Here is a 21,164-nt window from a genome sequence, read left to right as displayed (position 1 = left end):
ATGTGACAATCTCTGGTGAGAGAGATGTCCATAATACCATATTATGAATGAAACAAATGAATGAATTAATTCTCATTACATGTGAATGAAGCAAGAGTACAACTTATATAGACAAGTGAATGTCCATAATATCTATCATTTACAAGCTGTATTCTAACTATCCCTAGATAACTTGGGGCGCAAGCTAACTCTAACTAGGGTTATTATCACTAGTGTCTTTACTATTATCTTCATTATGCAATAACAACAAACCCTCAAGCTCTAATTAACTAACTTATTCAAAAAAATATGTATGCTTCTACTTCCTTTACTTTTACCTCTTCTCCATGAGCTTCTTGTTGAATCTCACACAAGAAGGTTGCTCTTCCAAAATCCAATTGATCATCAATCACCAACAACGTCCCCTGTTCTCACACAAAACCACAATTCAACTAACTCATATTTTGGAATTCGTGTACTTGATGCAAATGTTGTGATGATACTTGCAGTTCTATTGTGTGCTCTTATTTGCTCTCTTGCATTAAACTTCATCATAAGGCGTGCCTTAAGATTTTTAAATGTAGCTCTCAACAACGACTCTTCTTCGAGTTCAAGCAACAACAATCCACCTCAATTGGTCAACAAAGGAATCAAGAAGAAAGCTCTCAAGACATTCCCAACAGTAAGTTATTCAACTGAGTTGAAACTACCAAGTTTGGATACAGAGTGTATTATATGCCTCTCGGAATTCACGAAAGGTGAAAAGGTGCACATTTTGCCTAAATGCAATCATGGTTTCCATGTTCGTTGCATCGACAAATGGCTAAAAGCACATTCATCATGCCCCAAGTGCAGACAATGCCTCCTTGAGACTTGTCGAAAGATTGTTGGATCGGAAGCACCGCCACCTATGTTGCCGGTGCCAGAAACTATTATTAGGATTCAGCCACTAGACCATGAAGCTTTTGAATGTAACTATAGGGAAGAAAGTAGATAAATGGTCATTTATAGTTTGAAACTTTTAGTTGCTTTAGTTTGACTCCATATATAAATTTATATATACATTAATTAAAATTTTGAGTGCAATTTCAAATTAGTTTTCGCTTGTTCACTAAAATCTAGAGGATAGAATTTGTCTGGAAGATCACATATATCATCCAATGAATTCATAATCTTATAAGCATTCCGATGTTGAGAATAAGCTGATCTTAAACTATATATGAAAAAGTAAATATGTGTATGAAGTGGGGTAACCTTAAAGACAAACACCAAACTGGTGAAACCTAAAGAACCCCGACAAAGCCAAAAAGTAAATTATTCAATTTTGAATAGAAAAAAAAAATCAAGAACAAAGATCGAATACAAGATTTTGGAAGGTAATATAAATGACTACAAGTAGGAATATTATGGTTGTTTTCTGATCTGTTAACTTCGTATTAAATACTTGTGATATGTGACTATGTTTTGAACTAACCCATTCTCCTTTTCAGTTTTCTCTATTTGATGAAAATATGACACCTATGATCAAAGAAATTACTATTATTATCTATTCTAAGGTGAATGGGTGCACTTTAAAGAATGAAACACTTGAAAATTGAAATACATGTACATGTAAGAAAAATAATGAAGTCAATTAAATCTCAATATCCTTAAAAAAAAATTTAAATCTCAATAATTTATTTTTCAATCAGCGGTTATTTTTCCACACTCTTTTCTGTAAAGTACCCCTCACCCTATAAAAAGTTTGTAGTAATGCAAGTGTAAAGCAGCTTTCTTAATACTAAATTTTACTTTATTTAGTTGAAGTTTTTAGATATTCTACTTCAGACTATAAAGATATTCTAATTCAGACCAAGATATTTTTCCCTTGTCAAAAAAATAAAATAAAATAAGGGAAATGTTAACCAGTGCCCCCGGGGCACTGGTTAAGGAGTTAAATATAGTAGTATCTTGTATTGAAAGTTGTGCTGTCATTGCATTAAAAGCTTAAAAAGTGTTCTTTTTAACTTAAAATTTCCACTTTTAGCTTCCTTAACCAGTGCCCCGGGGGCACCGGTTAACATGACCCATAAAATAAAGACTAAGATATTTTTCCCTTTTGCAGTAAAGATATTTTTCAAGTGGATCCATCGATATTTTTCTAAGAAAATCTCACAATCAACGCTTCAAAATATAAATTTATAAAGATATTTTTCCCTGTAAAAAAATAAAATAATGACTAAGATATTTTTCCCTTTTGCAGTAAAGATATTTTTCAAGTGGATCCATCGATATTTTTCTAATAAAATCTCACAATCAACGCTTCAAAATATAAATATAACAATGAGGTGTGATCCATAAATTTTAGGAATACATGCATAGTTAATTTCAAAAATATTTCTTAATTAAAATTTAAATAATTCAAAAAAATGAGGATACTATTGGTTGGGGAGAACCGTTAGTGACAATGGGTTAAACGTTTGAGATCCTTAAAAGACTTATTCACCATATTTTTACTCAAAACTTTAAGGCATCAGAGATATGGATCACCTCTCTTGTATATTTATTTTCTCCATTTCTAATAGATATGAGACTTTAATTACTCACACTTGAATTCCAACACTATTTTTTTTTTACCAAGAATTCCAACACTATTTATAACTTCACCAGTCTTAAATATTTATATGTCATTCTAACAAATGCATATAGAGTAAGAAATCTAATCAAAGTGTCGAAATCATTTTTCGCATTCCAAAAATAGCCTCATAGGTATATTCATTGGTTTAACAAAATGAATATAAATGTCCAGTACATGGTACTTCATCCATCCCAAATTATATGTCGTTTTGGGAAAAATTGTCTCAAGTTATATGTCGTTTTACAATAACAATGAAGCATTTTTTTTAAGTTAATTAAATGTTTTACTATCAATATTACTTACACATTAATTTTATGTTTAATATTGTATCATTAACTATTCATTACTCTCTCTTCTTTTAATTCCTTAATTTATCTTTCTCATACCATTTATTAAAGACAAATTTGTAAAACAACTCATAATATCTCTTTCTCATACAAAATTATTACGTACATTTCTTAATATGTCCATCCACAAAATATAATTATATTAGTTCTTCTCAGCTCTAACACCATGTTAAAATAGCATAAAGAGGAGTGATATTTTGACAACCAAAATCAAACAACTTTAATGACAACCTTTTTTTCTCTCTTCTTATTGGACAAGAACAATAGAGAGAGAAAAAAGGAAGAGGGAGAATAAAAGTATAATGTGAGTATGAGAGAAAAAGTTGTCACAAAAGTTGTTTAAAAGTGGTTGTTCAAATATCATTTCTCTACCATAAATCTCACTCTCAAAATATAGATCATAAGATGAATTGTCCATCCACATCGACATGCATACAGTTAACAACCGAAACTTTGACAAGGTGAGAAGACTCCAACAACTTCAATAATTTTGATAGTATATTATGCTATATATATTTAGTTGATAAAATATCCTCAAACAAACGACATATATGGAAATCAAGAGAAAAGATACGTAATTTATTTTCCTATCTTCTTTCACTTTTGCTCTTGTGACGTGGAAATACTTCATACTTCATAGTACTAGTTAATTAATAATCCAACGGCCATAATTCGATGGCTCATGTTAATGTTTTGAATCTCATCAACTTGTCACGTTGCAAGAGTACCAAAACGTACGTTGCAAGTAAAAAAAACAATGGACCTTTTCCACAATACAGACTTGTCCACTTGGCTGTGTCTCTTTCTCTCATAGGGACACAAATGCTGAGACATTGAATTAAGTCCTTTAAACCTTTAATCTTAGAAAAAATATTAGTGTAGCATCAACTTACATATTCACTATTCCTTTATGGGCTTGCTGGGTCCTTTGTTTAGCGGGAAACAGCAGCAATCTCCTATGATATCTAACATATACTCCCTCCGGTCACATTTATAAGCAAAAAACAACTTTTTAGATTCATTGAATATCTAATGTATCCAGTCTATATATAGGTTAGATACATTAGTCATTCAATGAACTTAAAAAGTTACTTTTTGCTTATATATGTGACCGGAGGGAGTATGATTTTATTTATTTTTTTACTTAACATAACTCCATTATGAAATCCAGTTGCCAATCGCCACATTCTCCTTGGCATAAAGTGGAATTAAAATGGACCCTACTTGATTATAAAGCCAGATTAAATGAAATAATATACAAAAAGACATAGTGATGATCAGTGGAGAAAAAAGAGATACAAAAAAATTACTACTAACTAGCAACTAGGCACCAAATACCAATAATAGTTAATTCAAACTTTTAATTAAAGCCAGATACCATATCAATTCTAACATATTAACTTCTCTATATATAGTCCCCTGTCTAGGATAATATAACAACACTCAAAACTCTAATTAACCACCTCATCAAGTTCCCTAACAGAAAACATGTATGCTTCTACTTCCTTTACTTCACCACTCTTCCATGAGCTTCTTGTAGAATCTCACACAAGAAGGTTGCTCTTCCAAAATCCAATTGATTATCAATCACCAACCAGCTCCCCTGTTCTCACACCCAACCATAATTCAACCAACTCATATTTTGGAATTCGTGAATTTGATGCGAATGTTGTGATGATACTTGCAGTCCTATTGTGTGCTCTTATTTGCTCACTTGCCTTAAACTCCATCATAAGGTGCGCTTTAAGGTTTTCGAACGTAGCCCTAAACAACGGCTCTTCTTCGAGTTCAAGCAACAACTCTTCACCTCAATTGGCTAACAAAGGAATCAAGAAGAAGGCTCTCAAGACATTCCCAACAGTAAGTTATTCAACTGAGTTGAAACTACCAAATTTGGATACAGAGTGTGTGATATGTCTCTCAGAGTTCACAAAAGGTGAAAAAGTGCGCATTTTACCTAAATGCAATCATGGTTTCCATGTTCGTTGCATCGACAAATGGCTAAAAGCACACTCATCATGTCCTAAGTGCAGACAGTGCCTCCTTGAGACTTGTCGAAAGATTGTTGGATTGGAAGCACCACCTATGTTGCCGGTGCCAGAAACTATTATTAGGATTCAACCGCTAGACGCCGAAGCTTTTGAACGTAACTATAGAGAATTAAGCTGATTAATGTTCATCGCAGTTTGAAGCTTTTAGTTACTATATAGTTTGACCTTAAATTGTAAATATACATTACTTAAAATTTTGAATGCATTTTTAACAATATTATGCAGTAAGTAATTATTTGAACCAAGAATATATCGTGTCTTCAAAATATTCTACGGTACTTTAAATCTCGTTTGCCAAAGGTGTGCGAGTTCAAATTTCGCAAACAGGGGTTTTAACTTTTATAAAAATATTCAATAATCAATATAAGTTCCTTAAAAAGAATGTTTAATATAAATAGATTTCGAAACATTAATGCTACTTATCACGACAAAATATTCCCGAGAAATTCACGACCGCACATATTTATTGTAGCATACCTCCATGTTTACTTCCACCACCCCTTTATTGTCAACTAATCACAAGATCCAGCGGTTGGAGTTTATTCGGGACAAATTCTAGATAAATTTTTTCGCGGTTAATAGCATCCCTCGTTTCGAAATTAAGTGATTTTATGTAAATTGTAACTCATGTGAGAGATTCTTGGTAAACTTTAGGATAAGGATTCATGAATTACTTTTTGTTCACCTATATCCTAGGTGGAATTTTAAGAGCACTTTGAATAAGACTTAGGGTTAATTATGTTTCTAGTCCCTATAAAATAGCGACCTTGTAAGTTTAGTCCCTACTTAATTTTAATAGCATTTTTAGTCCTTAATTTTGTTTTTCTGCACTGAGTATTAGTCCCTACTCAATTCAAATTTATTTAATTTATGCTTAAACTCTTAAATTTTTGAACAATTTTTTGCAAACATGTTTAGAACATTACTAAAAGTTCGTCCGCATTAAATTATTGCAAAATTTGATTTCTACATCCAGATTTTATTACTTTTTATCTTTAACTTTTGTCGTTTTAAAAAATTCATATTTAATTCATTTCATGTCAGAAAATTCTAAATTTTAGTAAACGAACCTTTCATAGTGTTCTAATCTTGTCTCAAAAAAATCGTTCAAAAATTTAAGAGTTTAAGGATAATTAATCAAACTTTGTTTTAGCAGGGACTAAAATTATAAGTAAATTTTATTTTATAGGGACTAAAAATGCTATTAAAATTAAGTAGGGACTAAACTTACAAGGTCGCTATTTTATAGGGACTAGAAACATAATTAACCCTAAGACTTATTAGATGAAAGAGGAGTGCTATATACACTCTCTTTCTAACACTCTTTCTAACACTCACTCTCTTATTGGATGAAATTCACGTGGGTACCACACATTGGAAATGGACCCCACATAAGTGGTGAGGCCCACATGAGTTTCACCCAATAGAAGAGTGAGTGTTAGAGAGAGTGCTAGAAAGAGAGTGTTCCTAGCATTTCTCTAGATGAAAATACAGTGTTTAAGATAATGAATTTGATCCCTCTAAAGCTCTCTATGTGTCTCCTTTTATAGGCCTCACTTTCTTGACCTAATGGGTCTTTCTTTGGATGTCCATGCTCATTAACCTTCTGACGTCCATATGGCTCATTTATACGGGCGCGTGGAGTTGGTCATGTTTCTTTGCACTGCTCGTCCATACAAGGCACGTGGAGTCAATGGTACACAGCTCACGTCACTTGTCCGTGCAAGACGTGTGGCGCGTTATGAGATACTCTTAAGAGGAGGACCACAATGTTGCTTAGACAACAACCTGAGAGAGAGCTATTGACGTTGACGGTGGAACTGACCTGAATGATCAAGTTGAGTAAGCAGGTGGAGCTCATGTAACCTGAACGATCAAGTTGGGTTGTACATGTTAAATAGTCAATGTATAGGAAAGTCCACGTGATATGATCCTCCATACAAATCCACTTTTTATTTTTATTTTTTTTTAAAGAGAGAATTATTTTTTATTTTAACAAAGAATAAAGGGATTTATGTAATATTATTTAAATTTGAAGTGTGTGTCATTATCAATTACTTAGATCCCTCAAAAAAAAAATCAATTACTTAGATAATATTTTTAACTCTTTTGTGTTGGACAAATCATTTTATTGCTTGAATTAAGCGAAACGTAAAACTTTCTCGCTAGATGTTTGAGTCATAAAGAGTCAGCGGTGGAGAACTGGGTGAGCTTCGAAAATGACACAAGAAGCTTAGAGTACAGCAAAGACAAGATAACACACGACTTAAGTATATTTTGAAAGCTTTAAGATGCACAGCAATATGGTTTTACACCAACCAAGCAATTGGGCGTAAGTGATTGACGAGTTCTATCAATGACAAATAGATCATGAGAACATGATTTCGATTCATAAGTAGAATAATTTTTATTCATATTTTACTTACTTTTTGGCCGAACTTCAAATTATAATGTTTTTTTCTCCTGAGAATCAGATGATTAACACACAAAAAAATTGCACAAATGTATTTTCCACTATTTGATCAAAATATCACATTGTATTTCATTTAGTTTATTGGTGAGATTTATTGATGCAATGGAGAAAATTATCTTATGAGATTTATTGATGCAATGGAGAAAATTATCTTATGCATGATGCAAGACTTTTCTCACCTGTGCAGTGCACTGTAGAATTGACTTATTTTAAATGGTACAAACTAATAAAATTACACTTTTCTCACTTGTGCAATATACAATTGATCTATTTTCACGAAATCAATAGAAATCTGAGCACTTTTTTAAAATATGAAATTCACATTGATTTTACACAATAAAAGAATAGATGATGTTAGAGTAAATATTAAAGACTAATCACTACCAAAAAAATATTAAAAACTAATGTGCAGCTCGCTATTTTTGACATGTGTTATAGTTTAATACTTGTATTGGTTAATTTCACATTTTTGTGACACTTATTGAAGCAAGTAGTATTGAAGATTGACATGTGATTATCTCTCTTAACAACAAAAAACTTCAAATTAACAAAATTAATTGTTGAATTGAACAAATAATAATAGAGAGCAATCAAATAAGATACCCAACCACCTCCATCCAAGTTTTAAAACATTTGTTCACATCAAAGGTCATGTGATGAACCACTGGAGTGTTGTAACTAGCTAGGATGAAAGAAATTAAAAAAAAAAAAACATAATTACAAAGTGGCGTACTTTATCCAGTCAATGGAGCATATATGTTTTGAATGGAAGCTGAGACAGAAACCACCTAATCAGTTTCCAATCAAATAAGTACACTGCCTAAAAGGGTAATGTTGTAACATACTACTGTACACTCAAACAAATGAGACTTGTTATCATCAGTGACTAACCACACTCTACCCCTGGCTGCTGAATTTTGATTTGCTTGAGCTCAATGCATTTTATATTCCTCTAACAGGGAAGCAGGCCATTACAGACAAATTATGGTTAAAGAAAATTGTAGCAGCTTGGTTAAATTCGCGAGTTAACTCAATTCGACAAGTTAGGTATCAATTTTAAGTTGACTCGGCTGTAAACTTGTTTTTTAGCAAACTATGAAATGAAATTGAGTTTATTCTGCTCGACTTGATGTGAATTGTTAAATTCGCAGGGAATTTTTTAAGAGTTTTTTTACTTATTTTTTCATCTTAATTTTCACATTCGGTTCTTTTTCTTCTTTGTTAAATTGATTTTGTTCGTGTTTGTTTTTTCTTTATAATTGAGTTGAAATTTTGAATTATTAATGCAGTTATTGTATTATATAAGTATATATGTCATGTATATATTATTTTCATATTATTTGATATGAGGTAAACTAAACTCGAGTTTATGAGTTGATAGGTAAAACGAGTTTGCTTAAACTCACAATTTTGACAGCATTGATTGTGAGGTTCTTATATTGGAAGATGGGAACTGGTTCTAATTTGTATATTAATCTTTTCAAAATAAATTACTAAGACTTCAATGTCATGGTTCAATTTAGGGATGTTAATGGGTACCCATGAGTACGGATAATATGATATCCGTCATTGTCTCGTTGGATAAATATGATACTCGTGCTAAGGGCGGAGTCTGCACACCCTCAAACTTTTGAAATTGCACTAATTTTCATATGTTGAATGCACTTTGCAATGTTAAGTTTTGCACCACCTGTCTTTCATTTTTTGGCTGCAGATGCGCTTCCTTTTAATGGGACATTGTCTTTTCATTTACTTTACTTTAATTAATTAATTCATTCATTCATTATTATTAGATGATATTTACCACTTATTTACCACATTGCCAAAGTGTTACAGTATGATTATTTTTCGCTAATATAATATACATAGAGCAATCACTTAAATTTTTCACTTAAGAGTAATATCAATCCATATACAACTAAAATTTAAGGGTGAATATGACTTTGATTCTCCAAAAATTGATAAATTTTATCTCTCATTTCAATTATGATGTAATAGCATCTTCCAATTTTTGAAATTTGTCATTTTTTATCGTTGAAAGATTATCGCAAACGAGATATTTTAGAAAGTACAAGATAAAAATAGTAAATTTCATCTATAAGTTTTTAGCTCAAATGAAAAGAATGTTGAAATTGTCATATATGTGGGAGTTTTCAATGACAATTGCCACTTCGTCTATTTATAAAAGAAATGACAAATTTCAAAAATTTGGAGAAAAATTAATTTTCAAGGGAAACTAAAAACGAACTTAATGAATTTATATACGTATAATTATTCGTTGAAGTTCATAATCCGCACTCCCTGACCCAGGGTCCTGGATACGCCACTGACCCGTGCCCGGCCCGTACCCTCGTGGGTACCCACTATGTGGGTACCCGTGGGTATTGAGGTATTCATGGGTACCTATGGATATATGAATTTATTTGTTTTTTGGTACAAATAATAACTTTTTTTAATTACCAAAAGACTTCAACTTTTAAACATCCATACATATCCATTCAAAATTTCAGAAATCATACATAATCCATAGAAAATTCATGATTCTTACATAATGCATAGGATATGTTTTATGATGTGAATGAAGCGGAAACTAAAAATTAAAATAGGTTATTAATGAGAAATCTTAGGTGGGCGGTAAAATTTCCTTCAATAAGGTAACAACTTTAAGTAATAGGATAAGATATATAAGGATATTTTAGTAATGGGTATGGGTACCCGTGGGTATGGATACAATCAAATCCGTGTTCGTATCCATATAATAATGTGTAATCAAATACCCATTTATTATACCCGTGGATACCCATTTAGTTACCCGCCCCGTGCCCGTGACGGATTTTACCCATAGGTACCCGTGGCGCATGGGTATTTTTGTCACCCCTAGTTCAACTGTTTCAAATCGCTCGAATAACCACCATGTAGTAAAGACCGATTTAAGGTTCAACCAATTTAGACGGAAAGAAAACTAGGTAAACTAAAGTTGGATGCACACAGTATAAAAATTGCATAATAGAAGAGATAGAAGGATAGAAAGAAGAAAAAAACACATCAAATGCGCCAATAATTAGCACCTGAATTATTTTCCACTCAGCAAGATTCCTTTGTATTCTACAATTGATTTGTGGCTTAAATAGTTAAAGTGTAGCATAGTGTTGTCAAAAGAAAAAGGCAAGCTTAGTAGACTTGTAACCTATTTTCAATTAAAAAAATAGTGACGCAAGTGGATTCCCTCCTCAATTAGATTCCATCAATTTTTTCTATGAACAATTAGATTCCATCTGGACTTAAGAGAGGACAAGATGAGTACGGGATTAATGAAAAAGTAAGGATACTGAAGGATAATGTAGAAGATTAAGGAAAGTACCGCTAAATTGTTTCCTAGAACTAAAGAGAGAAATGATATTTGTACAACCATTTTTTGACAACTTTTGGAACAACCATCTCTCTCTCTCATATTCACGTGTGTTTTTATTCCCTCTCTTCTTCTTTCTCTCTCTATTGTTTTTATCCAATAAGAAGAGAGGAAAAGTGATTATCACAAAAGTTGTCTAGGATTGGTTGTACAAATATCATTTCTCAACTAAAAAATTGACTCATCTAAGGTTACACTTTAACATGTTTTGACATGATTCCAACCACTATAAATTTGGAATGTCTGGTACAGAAATCATTGAAGTACTTCCGGTTATACTACATTATTTTGGTGGGTTAATCGGGTCGGTTTACGGATTAAACCTGTTTTGCCACCCCTGATCGTATACCTTACCAATTTGATGATCAGTTTCCATACTTTAGAGTTTAATTTCAACCGGTAAAATGGTTATACAGACCAAGTTGTCCTCAACAAATTTCTTAATTGTGACTCGCTTATGTAGGTTGTGGCCATTTTTTGTTTGGACTTTTCATTCCTCCCTAGTGCCATTATTCGTCAAGGGAGTCGAGTTCTATTAACATGACATGCTTATGGTATTATGGAGTGAGTTGATTATGTTGAGCCACTCATAAAGACACCACATCAGTCTCTAATGATAGTACTTCATCTTGACCATATACGAACCGATAAGGGGTAAAACCATTAGCAACCGTTTTGGAATTTCTAATAGCACAAATAACTTTGTAAAGTTTCATGCCACACTTTCAATTGATCTTTGACATTTTTCTTGATTATGTCAATAATGATCTATTTAGTCGCCTTTTTTGTCCTTCACATTAGCATAGTACGAAGACGAATGGATGAATATCATGTTGCACTCTTGCATGAAGGAGACCATCTCTTCATCTGTAAATTAATTTCCCTTTTGTTGGCTCTAATAGTTTATAGGATCCCAAACACGTATATAGCTTGATACATAATAAACACGATGATATCATATTTCCCTTCACTCGTCATCAGTTGAGCCTCCACCCATTTAGTAAGGTAGTCGGTAACAATGATGGTGGATATATTTTACCAATCAAATCCATTACCCATCCTCTAAAAGGTGAGGGCGTAATGTCTGGGTGTAACAACCCAACCGGTACCCTCTGTATGAGTCCATGCAGCTGGAAAGTCGTACATCATTTTGTGTATAAGAAACAGTCAACCATTATGAAATCGAATAATAACATCCTCAACGATAAATCAACCATTTCATTACAGGGTCAGCCTTATATGAATCCTTTATGGACCTCCTTCATAATTTTTTATTTCAATGTTTAAAATTTAATTAAAAATTACAGTTTCATTTTCACGTTTTTCTTTTTTTGCTAATTCATTTTCACTTTTGACACAATTTAAAATTTAGTTTCTCAATAAACAAAACAAAAAAAAATGTGAAAAACACACAGTATGATGGCTTGGCGCCATACCAAAATTTACGCGATGGAAATAAGATAGGATCAGCAAAAGTGAAATCCGCGTGCTATCTTCTAAGCCAATCATAAACGTTATATTCAACTCACACGGATCGATCCAAAACCAATTGTGATCGTTAGATTAACACACACACGGATCGATCTAAAACCAATATGAACCGTTCGATTGACGCTCACACGGATCGATCCCAAAACCAAAACTCCCTCCCTAGTCCCTCCAAATTTTCATTTCGTTTGAAGGCGTTGAATTCAAAACACTATCAACTCATCTATAAAACCCATTTATCAGATCTCAACAAAACACATCGAATTAACATTTCATTTTACAATCACAGTTAAAATTCATTCTTCCAGAAGCTTCTCTCACGATGGCACGTACCAAACAAACAGCTCGCAAGTCCACCGGCGGCAAGGCTCCCCGGAAGCAACTGGCAACCAAAGCCGCCCGGAAATCAGCTCCGGCAACCGGAGGAGTGAAGAAGCCACACAGATTCAGACCTGGAACAGTTGCTTTGAGAGAGATTCGTAAGTATCAGAAGAGCACTGAGCTTCTCATCCGTAAACTTCCATTCCAACGTCTTGTTCGTGAAATCGCTCAAGATTTCAAGACAGATCTGAGATTCCAGAGCAGTGCTGTTTCGGCTCTTCAAGAAGCGGCTGAAGCTTACTTGGTCGGTCTCTTTGAAGATACTAATCTTTGTGCAATTCATGCCAAGAGAGTTACAATCATGCCTAAGGACATTCAGCTTGCAAGAAGAATCAGAGGAGAGAGGGCTTAGTTCTTTTCATCTTTTCCAATTTCAATTCCTAAAAAAAAATCATTTTCGTAACCCTAGAATTAGAATGCTTGTAGTATTAGCTTCAATGTGTGAATCAAAAGCTCTAATTGTAACACTAATTGACTATGAATGTTAATCAGTATTGTTACAATTTCTCTATAGTCATTTGTTTATCTACTACACTTTGAAAAGGGTTGTTTGCATTTGTTTATTTTTGAAATATTTTTTTTTGTTATTCTGTTTATTTTGTCTGAGCTCTGAAGTATATTAGCATAGTCCAGAAATTATTAGGTCACAGCATAATATAGAATAATATAATCTGGAACAATGGAAAATTCTTGGAAGTTGCTGATCTCTAGCTAATGGAATATGGGGGTGTTGTTGTGAGAGAGGCGATTAAATATATAGTTTTATATGGGTTGATAGTGATAACGATAATGTTACAAATATATGGTGTAACTCCTGGTCCCTTTAGCTTTTAGAGTGATTAAATTCCATCACTGATTGAAGAACTTGCAAAAGCTGTCTTAGATTACCATTTTCGATGTGGTTTTAGAGAAGCTCAACACTCCCATTAGAACAATAACTTATGAGCTTCACAATGTTTTAATGCCGAATTTAGCCAAGAATTTGACTCTCTATTGCTATCAGTTCTCCATATGACGTCTCAGATTTATACACAACACTGAAACAACCTTTTCCAATCACATTTTCCTCTTCCAATTCACTTCTCAGGTCCTAGTTAGATATTATTCATGGAAGTGAAATGAAACTTAATATCCATGTTTTGTCCTACTGATTTAGTAAAAACTAAAAACTCATCGAAGGGCTAAGAAGACTTTTTATCATTCAATTATTACAAAGTTTTGAGTAGTCAATTTTCATATAACTTAAGAGCATATGCTAAATCTAGCCTATAGCTACTCAATGTAACAGAGTGAAACTTCAAATAATTGTGAACATAAGACATCAGTCCCATTTTTTTTGCTAAAAATGCAATTCGTGGCACAAGTTAAACCTAATCCTATTCTCTTTAGAATGTCTATTAGGAATTTTGGCCTTCAAAAATTAGGCTATCTGGATATCATCAAATTTGAGGCCTATTCATAGCCTCGTATTCATATTTTAAAATTAAGACAAGAAATTTACAGTTGTTCCTATACTCCTTGTCAGGCACAAAGATAATTGATCCAACATTTCAATAAATTCCTATGAAATTAAGCTCAATACGCTATTAATGTTTGCTAATATGTTCAATTTTTGTAAACTTAAACTATTCAACTAAGATCAAAACAAAAGGTCATCACTGGATTGGGTTAAGCGTTTTGAAATCCGTTGTGGGATTGATCGAGGTGTTTTATATCTTCATCAAGATTCAAGGCTGAAAATAATTCATAGAGATCTAAAAGCCAGCAATGTTCTCCTTGATGCTGAAATGAATCCCAAAATCTCAGATTTTGGGATGGCAAGAATATTTGGAGAAGATGAAATTCAAGCAAGAACAAAGAGTGGTCGGAACATAGTATGTGTCAGTGTCACGCACTTATAATCACGAAATTATACAGATGGATATGTATTTTTTATGATGCTCTAACCATTTTATATAATTGCAGTGGATATATGTCACCAGAATATGCAATGGAAGGACGATATTCAACAAAATCTGATGTCTTACCACTGGAGATTATTGCTGGCAAGAGAAACACACATTGTGAGACAGGAAGAGACTCCCCAAATTTAATTGGACATGTATGTTATATATAATAAAAAGAGTAGCCTTAAAACAGGCCTACAATCTAATGATATATAACATATGTATATTTAAAAACAAACTCTGTTGTGAATTTATAGGTGTGGACTATATGGACAGAAGAAAAGGCCTTGGATATAGTTGATGAAGCACTAAACCAGTCTTATCCCCCTGCTATAGTTCTGAGATGCATTCAAATTGGACTCTTGTGTGTGCAAGAAAATGCGATGAATAGACCATCAATGTTAGAAGTGGTTTTTATGCTAGCCAATGACACGCCTCTTTGCCCACCTCAAAAACCAGCATTTTTATTCAACGACAACAAAGATTTGCAAGAGTCGTCAACGTCAGGAGGAGGATCTTCAATAAATGAATTAACAGAAACTACCATCAGTGCTCGCTAAAAGCCACCGTAATCAAATATGTAAAATTTTTGTTCATATTTTTACATTGGAATTGAGTTTGTAGACATTCCTAGAGGTTCTTGAGAAACAAGTATCTGTTGTCACTCTGTGGTATTGTAAAATGAATAATTTGAGTATGTCTCCATTTCAATTATAAGCTTATTAAATCGAGTCACGTTTGATTTGTTTTTTTAACATAGTTCTTTAGAAGTGGTCTTTGACACAATAAGCTTATTAATTATGATAGAAATCTAAATACTTACTAGGTTCAAATGACAATTTATAATTGCTTCAATTTGATTTGGGTTCAATGCAGTCTCCAACAAGACATTGCTGGCCTTTAGGTCAATTGATTTGCAAATTCGATGTATGAAAATATAAATATAAATACAAATGTTTAGGAAATGGCATTTGCTTGCATAGAATAGCAATTTGCCTGGCTTTTTTTAGAGTAAAATTGAAATGAAAATGAAAAAGATAGGAGTGGCAAAATGGATTGATTGGATGGATATGGATTTGGATCTGGATGGATCAAAAAAAGTCCATTACTCCATCCAATCCATCCATTATTAGATTTTAATGGATCGATTATCCATTCGATCCATATATCAATATGTATGATTTTTTTTAAGAGGTGTATTAGTTATTAAAGTGTTTTTTTAGTGAATTCAATCATAGAAAATTTTATGTAAAAGGCCCAAAACTATTTTTTTTCAAGCCCAGTAAGCCCAAATAGTTTAAAGAAATATTAAATATTAATAAGTAAATAATTTAAAATAATATGGTGGACAGTGGTGGTCACCGGTGGACAACTGGCCACCTCCAGTGTTGACCACAGTGGTCCTCCGGCGACATCACGGTGGCAATAGGTGGCACTCCAGTAAGAATCCGGCGACTCGACGGTTCGGTGGTGGTTCACACTGGTCGGTGATGGAGCTCCAGCGTTGACCACCACCTACAATAAAGTAATATTAAATAATATATTAATTTAATATATTAAAAAATTATTAAAAAATTATTTGAATATTAAAAAATTATTTTTTTTTCTTTTTTTTGGGCAGTTTTTTTATTAAATTAATTTTATAATTAATTTTTTTATATTATCAAATATATAATTATTTAAATAAAAAAAGATTAATATTATTAGAAATTATCCATTGGACTATTTTTTTGGTAAAGAGGTGATCCAATGGATTTTTAAAATAAGGTGGATGGATCAAATCCATCCATAGTTTTAAATGGATGGATCTAAACCAATCCATTAACAATTTTTTTTTTGTGTGGATGGATTGGATGAATTTTATATTGGATGGATATGAATTTCATGGATTATATTGTCACCCCTAGAAAAAAGATTACGATTCATTACAATTACAAATCCAAAAGTCGCTTAATATGATTTTAGTTTTTACTCCCGTCCCTTACTATAGAACCTTTGGCAAAAATCGTTGATATTAAAAAAAGTTGTTGGAGTAATAAATTTGTTGAAATGTGTTAGTTTTACAAATATGCCCATATAATAAGCCTACAAATTTGATTCATCCTTACAAATATCCAACTTATCTTTTTTCGTCCCTATAAACAAAATATCAAATCCTTCCTTGCAAAATCAAACGTTATCTATATTTATCGTGATGTTAAGTTATGTTACGTTTGGTACAGAACAACAAAATGGGCAAGTGTACTAATAACAGAGGTATATCATTTGAACAACCATTTTTAAGACAACTTATAAAACAACGAATGATACACAAAGAAATGTAGACATTTGTACAATGAAAATGAGAGAGAATTATTTCAAAAGTTGTCCACAATAGTTGTACAAATATAATTTCTCTTAATAATATGTTAAAACTAAAAATAACCAAGTGTTTAATTAAATAAGAAAAATTACATTGACCTCCTCTGAGTTGTACTTAAACAACACAAGCACCACATCTAGTTTTCAATAACACAAACCTCCCCTCATTTTTGTAGCTGTTTCTTCAAAAATATAGTGATGAATTCATTTTCTCAAGCAAAGAACCGATAAAAGTTGAATTTCATGGCTGATGCAATTCAAAAGGCACAAAACAATGGATTGAATATAGACAAAAAGACCAAAGTCCTGATTTGAAAAATAGTCAAATTATTATTGTGTGTGCCTTTTTTCTTCTTTTGTTGTTTTTTTTTATTTGCGCGCCAGATGTGTTTCATGTTTGTACCTTTTAGCATATATTCAAAATTGAAAGCCGCGTGTAAATTGCAGGTTTTTTTATTTCTACCTTTGTTTGGTGAAATTGTGTGGAACTTAAATCCTTTATATCTAATCCTAGCAAACATGCTTACCCTAATTCGCAACCTTTAACCCTACTTTTTTGGCTCCAATCTATCCAGACCGTTAGATCATTGTAATTAGGGGAGGTTATCATATCAGCCGTCCATTGAAAAGTCCATTTGAAATTTGAATTTCAAATTCCATCCTATCTCTCCTGCATAACAGCCAGCGCCTACATTGTAGATGACGAATAGTTATTGTCACCTGTTTCCAAGACGCGTATGCATTGAAAAATATATTCCATTCTTCCATCGCCACCGTCCACTTCCGCCGCCAGAACCACTACAGAGCTCCACCGTATCACCACCATTACCCGTGGCAGGACCAGCTTTGGTCATTTCTCCTTCATCTTCCCTCTTTTGAACGCTGACTTCAGCCTTCAGCACCCCAGTTATCGGTATTTCTTCTTCAACACCAGCTTTCGGTGGTTATTCCCTCTTCTCAACATTGTTCTCTGCTCAACAACAACTGCAACAGCAACGACGGCAACATAATCCACTCTTTCAACTATCATCTTCTACTGGTTTTGGGTTTCAGAATTCTACGTCGGCGCCGCAACCTTCGCCGTTTCCAAATTCTCAATTGACTACTCAAATGGCTGATGTTGCAACAGTTCCCTTCTCACTATAGGATCGTGATATTCAAGTATTATTTTTCACCACACTGTTCAAATTTATTTTAATCTTAATTTTAATTTTGTGTTGATTAATTTGTTTGTTATCTCTGTTTTTCTATTCATGCAATTCTTGATTATTTAAGGAAGATCCTGGAAACCCCAAATACGGTTTTAAGGTTTTCTTCCTCTCATTCTTCTTCATTTCAAAATTATTTGGAATTATTGGGTGATGGTTATAGGGTTCAAACCTAATTAAGCTATTTATCCAAACAGAACATAATTTATCGTAAGCTGTTTCCATAAGTTGTCCTGCATTGCCTCGCAAATGTTTAACAGACCCTTTGGTTCTATTTGATTAAAAATAACAGATAGCTTATAATTTAACTTATATCTCATTGGATGCATCTCTGAATTTAACTTATATTTCTTTTTTCTTACCAATTTGATTAGCAACTAATTTGCTAAGTAATATGTTCACAATATACATGTAAGAGTAATTTTTATACATGTATGTTGTCAATTGTAGGTAAATGCCCAAAACAACTTAGAGAATTTTGAGTGAACTTATCATATATTATTTCTATTTAACAAAAGTTTGGTTAAGTGTACTTATTCAAACTATGGGATGTCAATGTGTCCGATTTTTCATGTTGTTTGGTGATGATTGTGTTGATGCCTGATCATGAATCTTGGTTCAAGATGAGACATGTCTAAGTTTTGATCAATGATATCAGATGTTCTTTTATTTGCTATTGTTCTTAACATTTCTTCTCCAAATTTTGTTTGTTTTGTCAAAAGTTGAAAACATAGATGGTTCTTAACATTTCTTATCCAAATTTTGCTTTACTGTGTTTTAACATCCAAGTCTTTATTATTTTCAAATCATTCAGGTTAACTATAAATTATTTCTTCTTACTTGGTGTATTTACGTGTTTCTATAGCAGGTTGCTGCCATGTTCAAAATTGGTAACAACAAGGAGCTCCCAACATTCCCAGATCATCTCTCAAATGAAGGAAAATATTTTGTTAGAAAATGTCCACAACGTAATCCACGTGATCGCCCTTCAGCGAGTTAATTCTTGGACCACCCTTTTGTAAAATGTGATGCACCTTTGCAAAAACCTATTATGGTTCCCCAAGCTTCAGCCTCTATTTTTGGAACTACAAATGGAACAAAAGCTCTGGTGTGTAACCTATTATTTCCTACTTAAATCGTTTGAAACTCACTTCAGTTGTGTTTATGTGGTTGTCCATGTTACCATTCGAATGTCAAACTGTCGCATTGCCTTATCTACACAATAGAGCAAAATAGGGGACAATCTGCTCTGCTTCATGAAAATGTCATGTGTACTTGACGTTCTTCATGTTTTCATATTTCTCATGGTTGAGTTATGTATGTTGTGTGTATATTTTATAGGCTATTCATGCTCTTAGCAAAACATAAATGCATGAATTTTGATCCATTAACTCCAAAATATCGAGTCAACTGTGTGATCTATGTTTTCATTCTTTTTTTTTGGTGTATGTTATTAATGAAACTGTTCTTTGTACGAAACAACATGAATGATGAATGAGGGAAAAGCATAGACGAAATCTCAAGACATAATTTACGTTGAGGGGTAGTGGGATACTGGTTGGAACTCCATAAAGTTCTATGGTAAGACATCCTATAAAGTTCTATAGAGATGTATTGGGGTTTCTTATGATTGCCTTTCATCAATGTTATTTACTTTTATTATTATGGCAGGATGATGATCAAACTAGGTATGGAGGTACACACAGGAAAAAGCGTATAAATAGGAAAAAAGAGTTTGTGCTGAACTGTTTATCTAACTTGCTTTTTTTTTTGTCGTGATGGTTAAGAAGTATTGTTGAAAGACATTTTAAGTTTCAACTCTGTCCCTAATTTAACACATTTTTATTCACCAACTCTGATTTTGTTTAGAGATATATGAATGGGGAAGTAGGCTTATCTTAGTCTCCAACATAAATTTGTTTTAGTGATTTGTTGTTTCTTATTACTCCAGGTGTATCTTATTATAATAACAAACAATGATTGTGGCAGCAAATGCTTTTGTTTATACATAGAATCTTAATTTTGGTTCATTTTTATTGTTATCTTCTTTTTTCCATTTGCCCAAAATCATATTGATTTTTTGAAAGCATTAAATATTTGTGAAATGGTTATGCAAATGCAATGATTAGTACTAATTAAAGAATGATAAAGGAAATGTCTTTTAATCTGATTATATTTTGTTAATTATCGATGTCATTTTTTTTATTTTTGAAATTGTCTTCACGCTCTGTTACTGGTAGCTTGGTCTTCTTGAAGTAGTTTTGGATTGAAGACAAAATATCACATCTCCTACCTGTAAAATTATGCAACAAGGGAGTTGGTCAGGATGTTATTTTACTATTTAAAGGATTTTTCAAAGTTTTGTGCCGCTTTTTTACGTTGTCATTGAGCTGATTCAATTGCAGAAATTAGCTCATTATGGGCTTATGGCAAGGGTTGAAAGGCATGTTATAGGAGTAGTGAATCTCTGCCTCAAATATCATTAATGGATTGGTAATTGTTTGTTAAGGCTATGTTGCAGTAAACGGTGAATAACACGTAATTGTGAAAAGAAGGGTCTCTTGATGAAGCATAGAAGATTATGTAAACAGTATTGCATAATCTTTTACGTAAACAGTATTGCATGTTTTATGAAACAATTACTGTTATTACTACTAATTTATGGTAGACACATATGACAATGACTTTTATTAATTTCACTTTAATTTGTTTGTCACAATTCTACAACATAGAGCGGTCTTTGGATTGTTTGGAACCTAAACATGTTGAATAAATGAGAAGCAAGCACAGTTGGTTTATTTTTCTTTTTATTTTTTTACAATCCTAGAAAAATCAATGACGAATATTGTATTTCCAGAAGAACAATGTCATGTAGAACAAGTTTTAAAGGAATTTGTAATAACT

General features: G+C 32.6%; 1 protein-coding gene, 1 long non-coding RNA gene and 3 pseudogenes across 3 annotated transcripts; all 5 read left to right on the top strand.

The window, feature by feature from the left end:
- The first annotated feature begins 288 nt into the window (after positions 1–288).
- On the top strand, positions 289–1,052 carry LOC146933854 (RING-H2 finger protein ATL78 pseudogene; annotated as a pseudogene).
- Positions 1,053–4,294: 3,242 nt separating this feature from the next.
- On the top strand, positions 4,295–5,239 carry LOC146933853 (RING-H2 finger protein ATL78 pseudogene; annotated as a pseudogene).
- Positions 5,240–12,503: 7,264 nt separating this feature from the next.
- On the top strand, positions 12,504–13,258 carry LOC146933852 (histone H3.2). Its single transcript, XM_085705642.1, has one exon. It carries the CDS (start codon positions 12,687–12,689, stop codon positions 13,095–13,097), a length of 411 nt encoding a protein of 136 aa, XP_085561768.1. The 5' UTR covers positions 12,504–12,686; the 3' UTR covers positions 13,098–13,258.
- Positions 13,259–13,534: 276 nt separating this feature from the next.
- On the top strand, positions 13,535–15,402 carry LOC146933851 (receptor-like serine/threonine-protein kinase SD1-6; annotated as a pseudogene). The gene is made up of 4 exons (XR_015008037.1): positions 13,535–13,562; positions 14,384–14,619; positions 14,711–14,846; positions 14,949–15,402. The product of XR_015008037.1 is annotated as a receptor-like serine/threonine-protein kinase SD1-6 (transcript).
- A 3,080-nt stretch (positions 15,403–18,482) lies between these two features.
- On the top strand, positions 18,483–20,296 carry LOC146933850 (uncharacterized). The gene is made up of 2 exons (XR_015007580.1): positions 18,483–19,841; positions 19,932–20,296. It is a non-coding gene; the product is annotated as an uncharacterized LOC146933850 (long non-coding RNA).
- The last annotated feature ends 868 nt before the right edge of the window (positions 20,297–21,164 follow it).

The sequence above is a fragment of the Medicago sativa genome, chromosome 4, assembly GCF_051527215.1.
Source record: "Medicago sativa cultivar Bolivia chromosome 4, Bolivia_mono, whole genome shotgun sequence".
Lineage (NCBI taxonomy): Eukaryota > Viridiplantae > Streptophyta > Magnoliopsida > Fabales > Fabaceae > Medicago > Medicago sativa.
The sequence above is the reverse complement of the archived record's forward strand: the minus strand, read 5'-3'. Positions and strand labels throughout refer to the sequence as shown.

What these genes read in the sequence shown, in the direction of transcription:
- LOC146933852 (XM_085705642.1), top strand. Translation starts at nt 12,687, where the DNA reads ATGGCACGTACCAAACAAACAGCTCGCAAGTCCACCGGCGGCAAGGCT.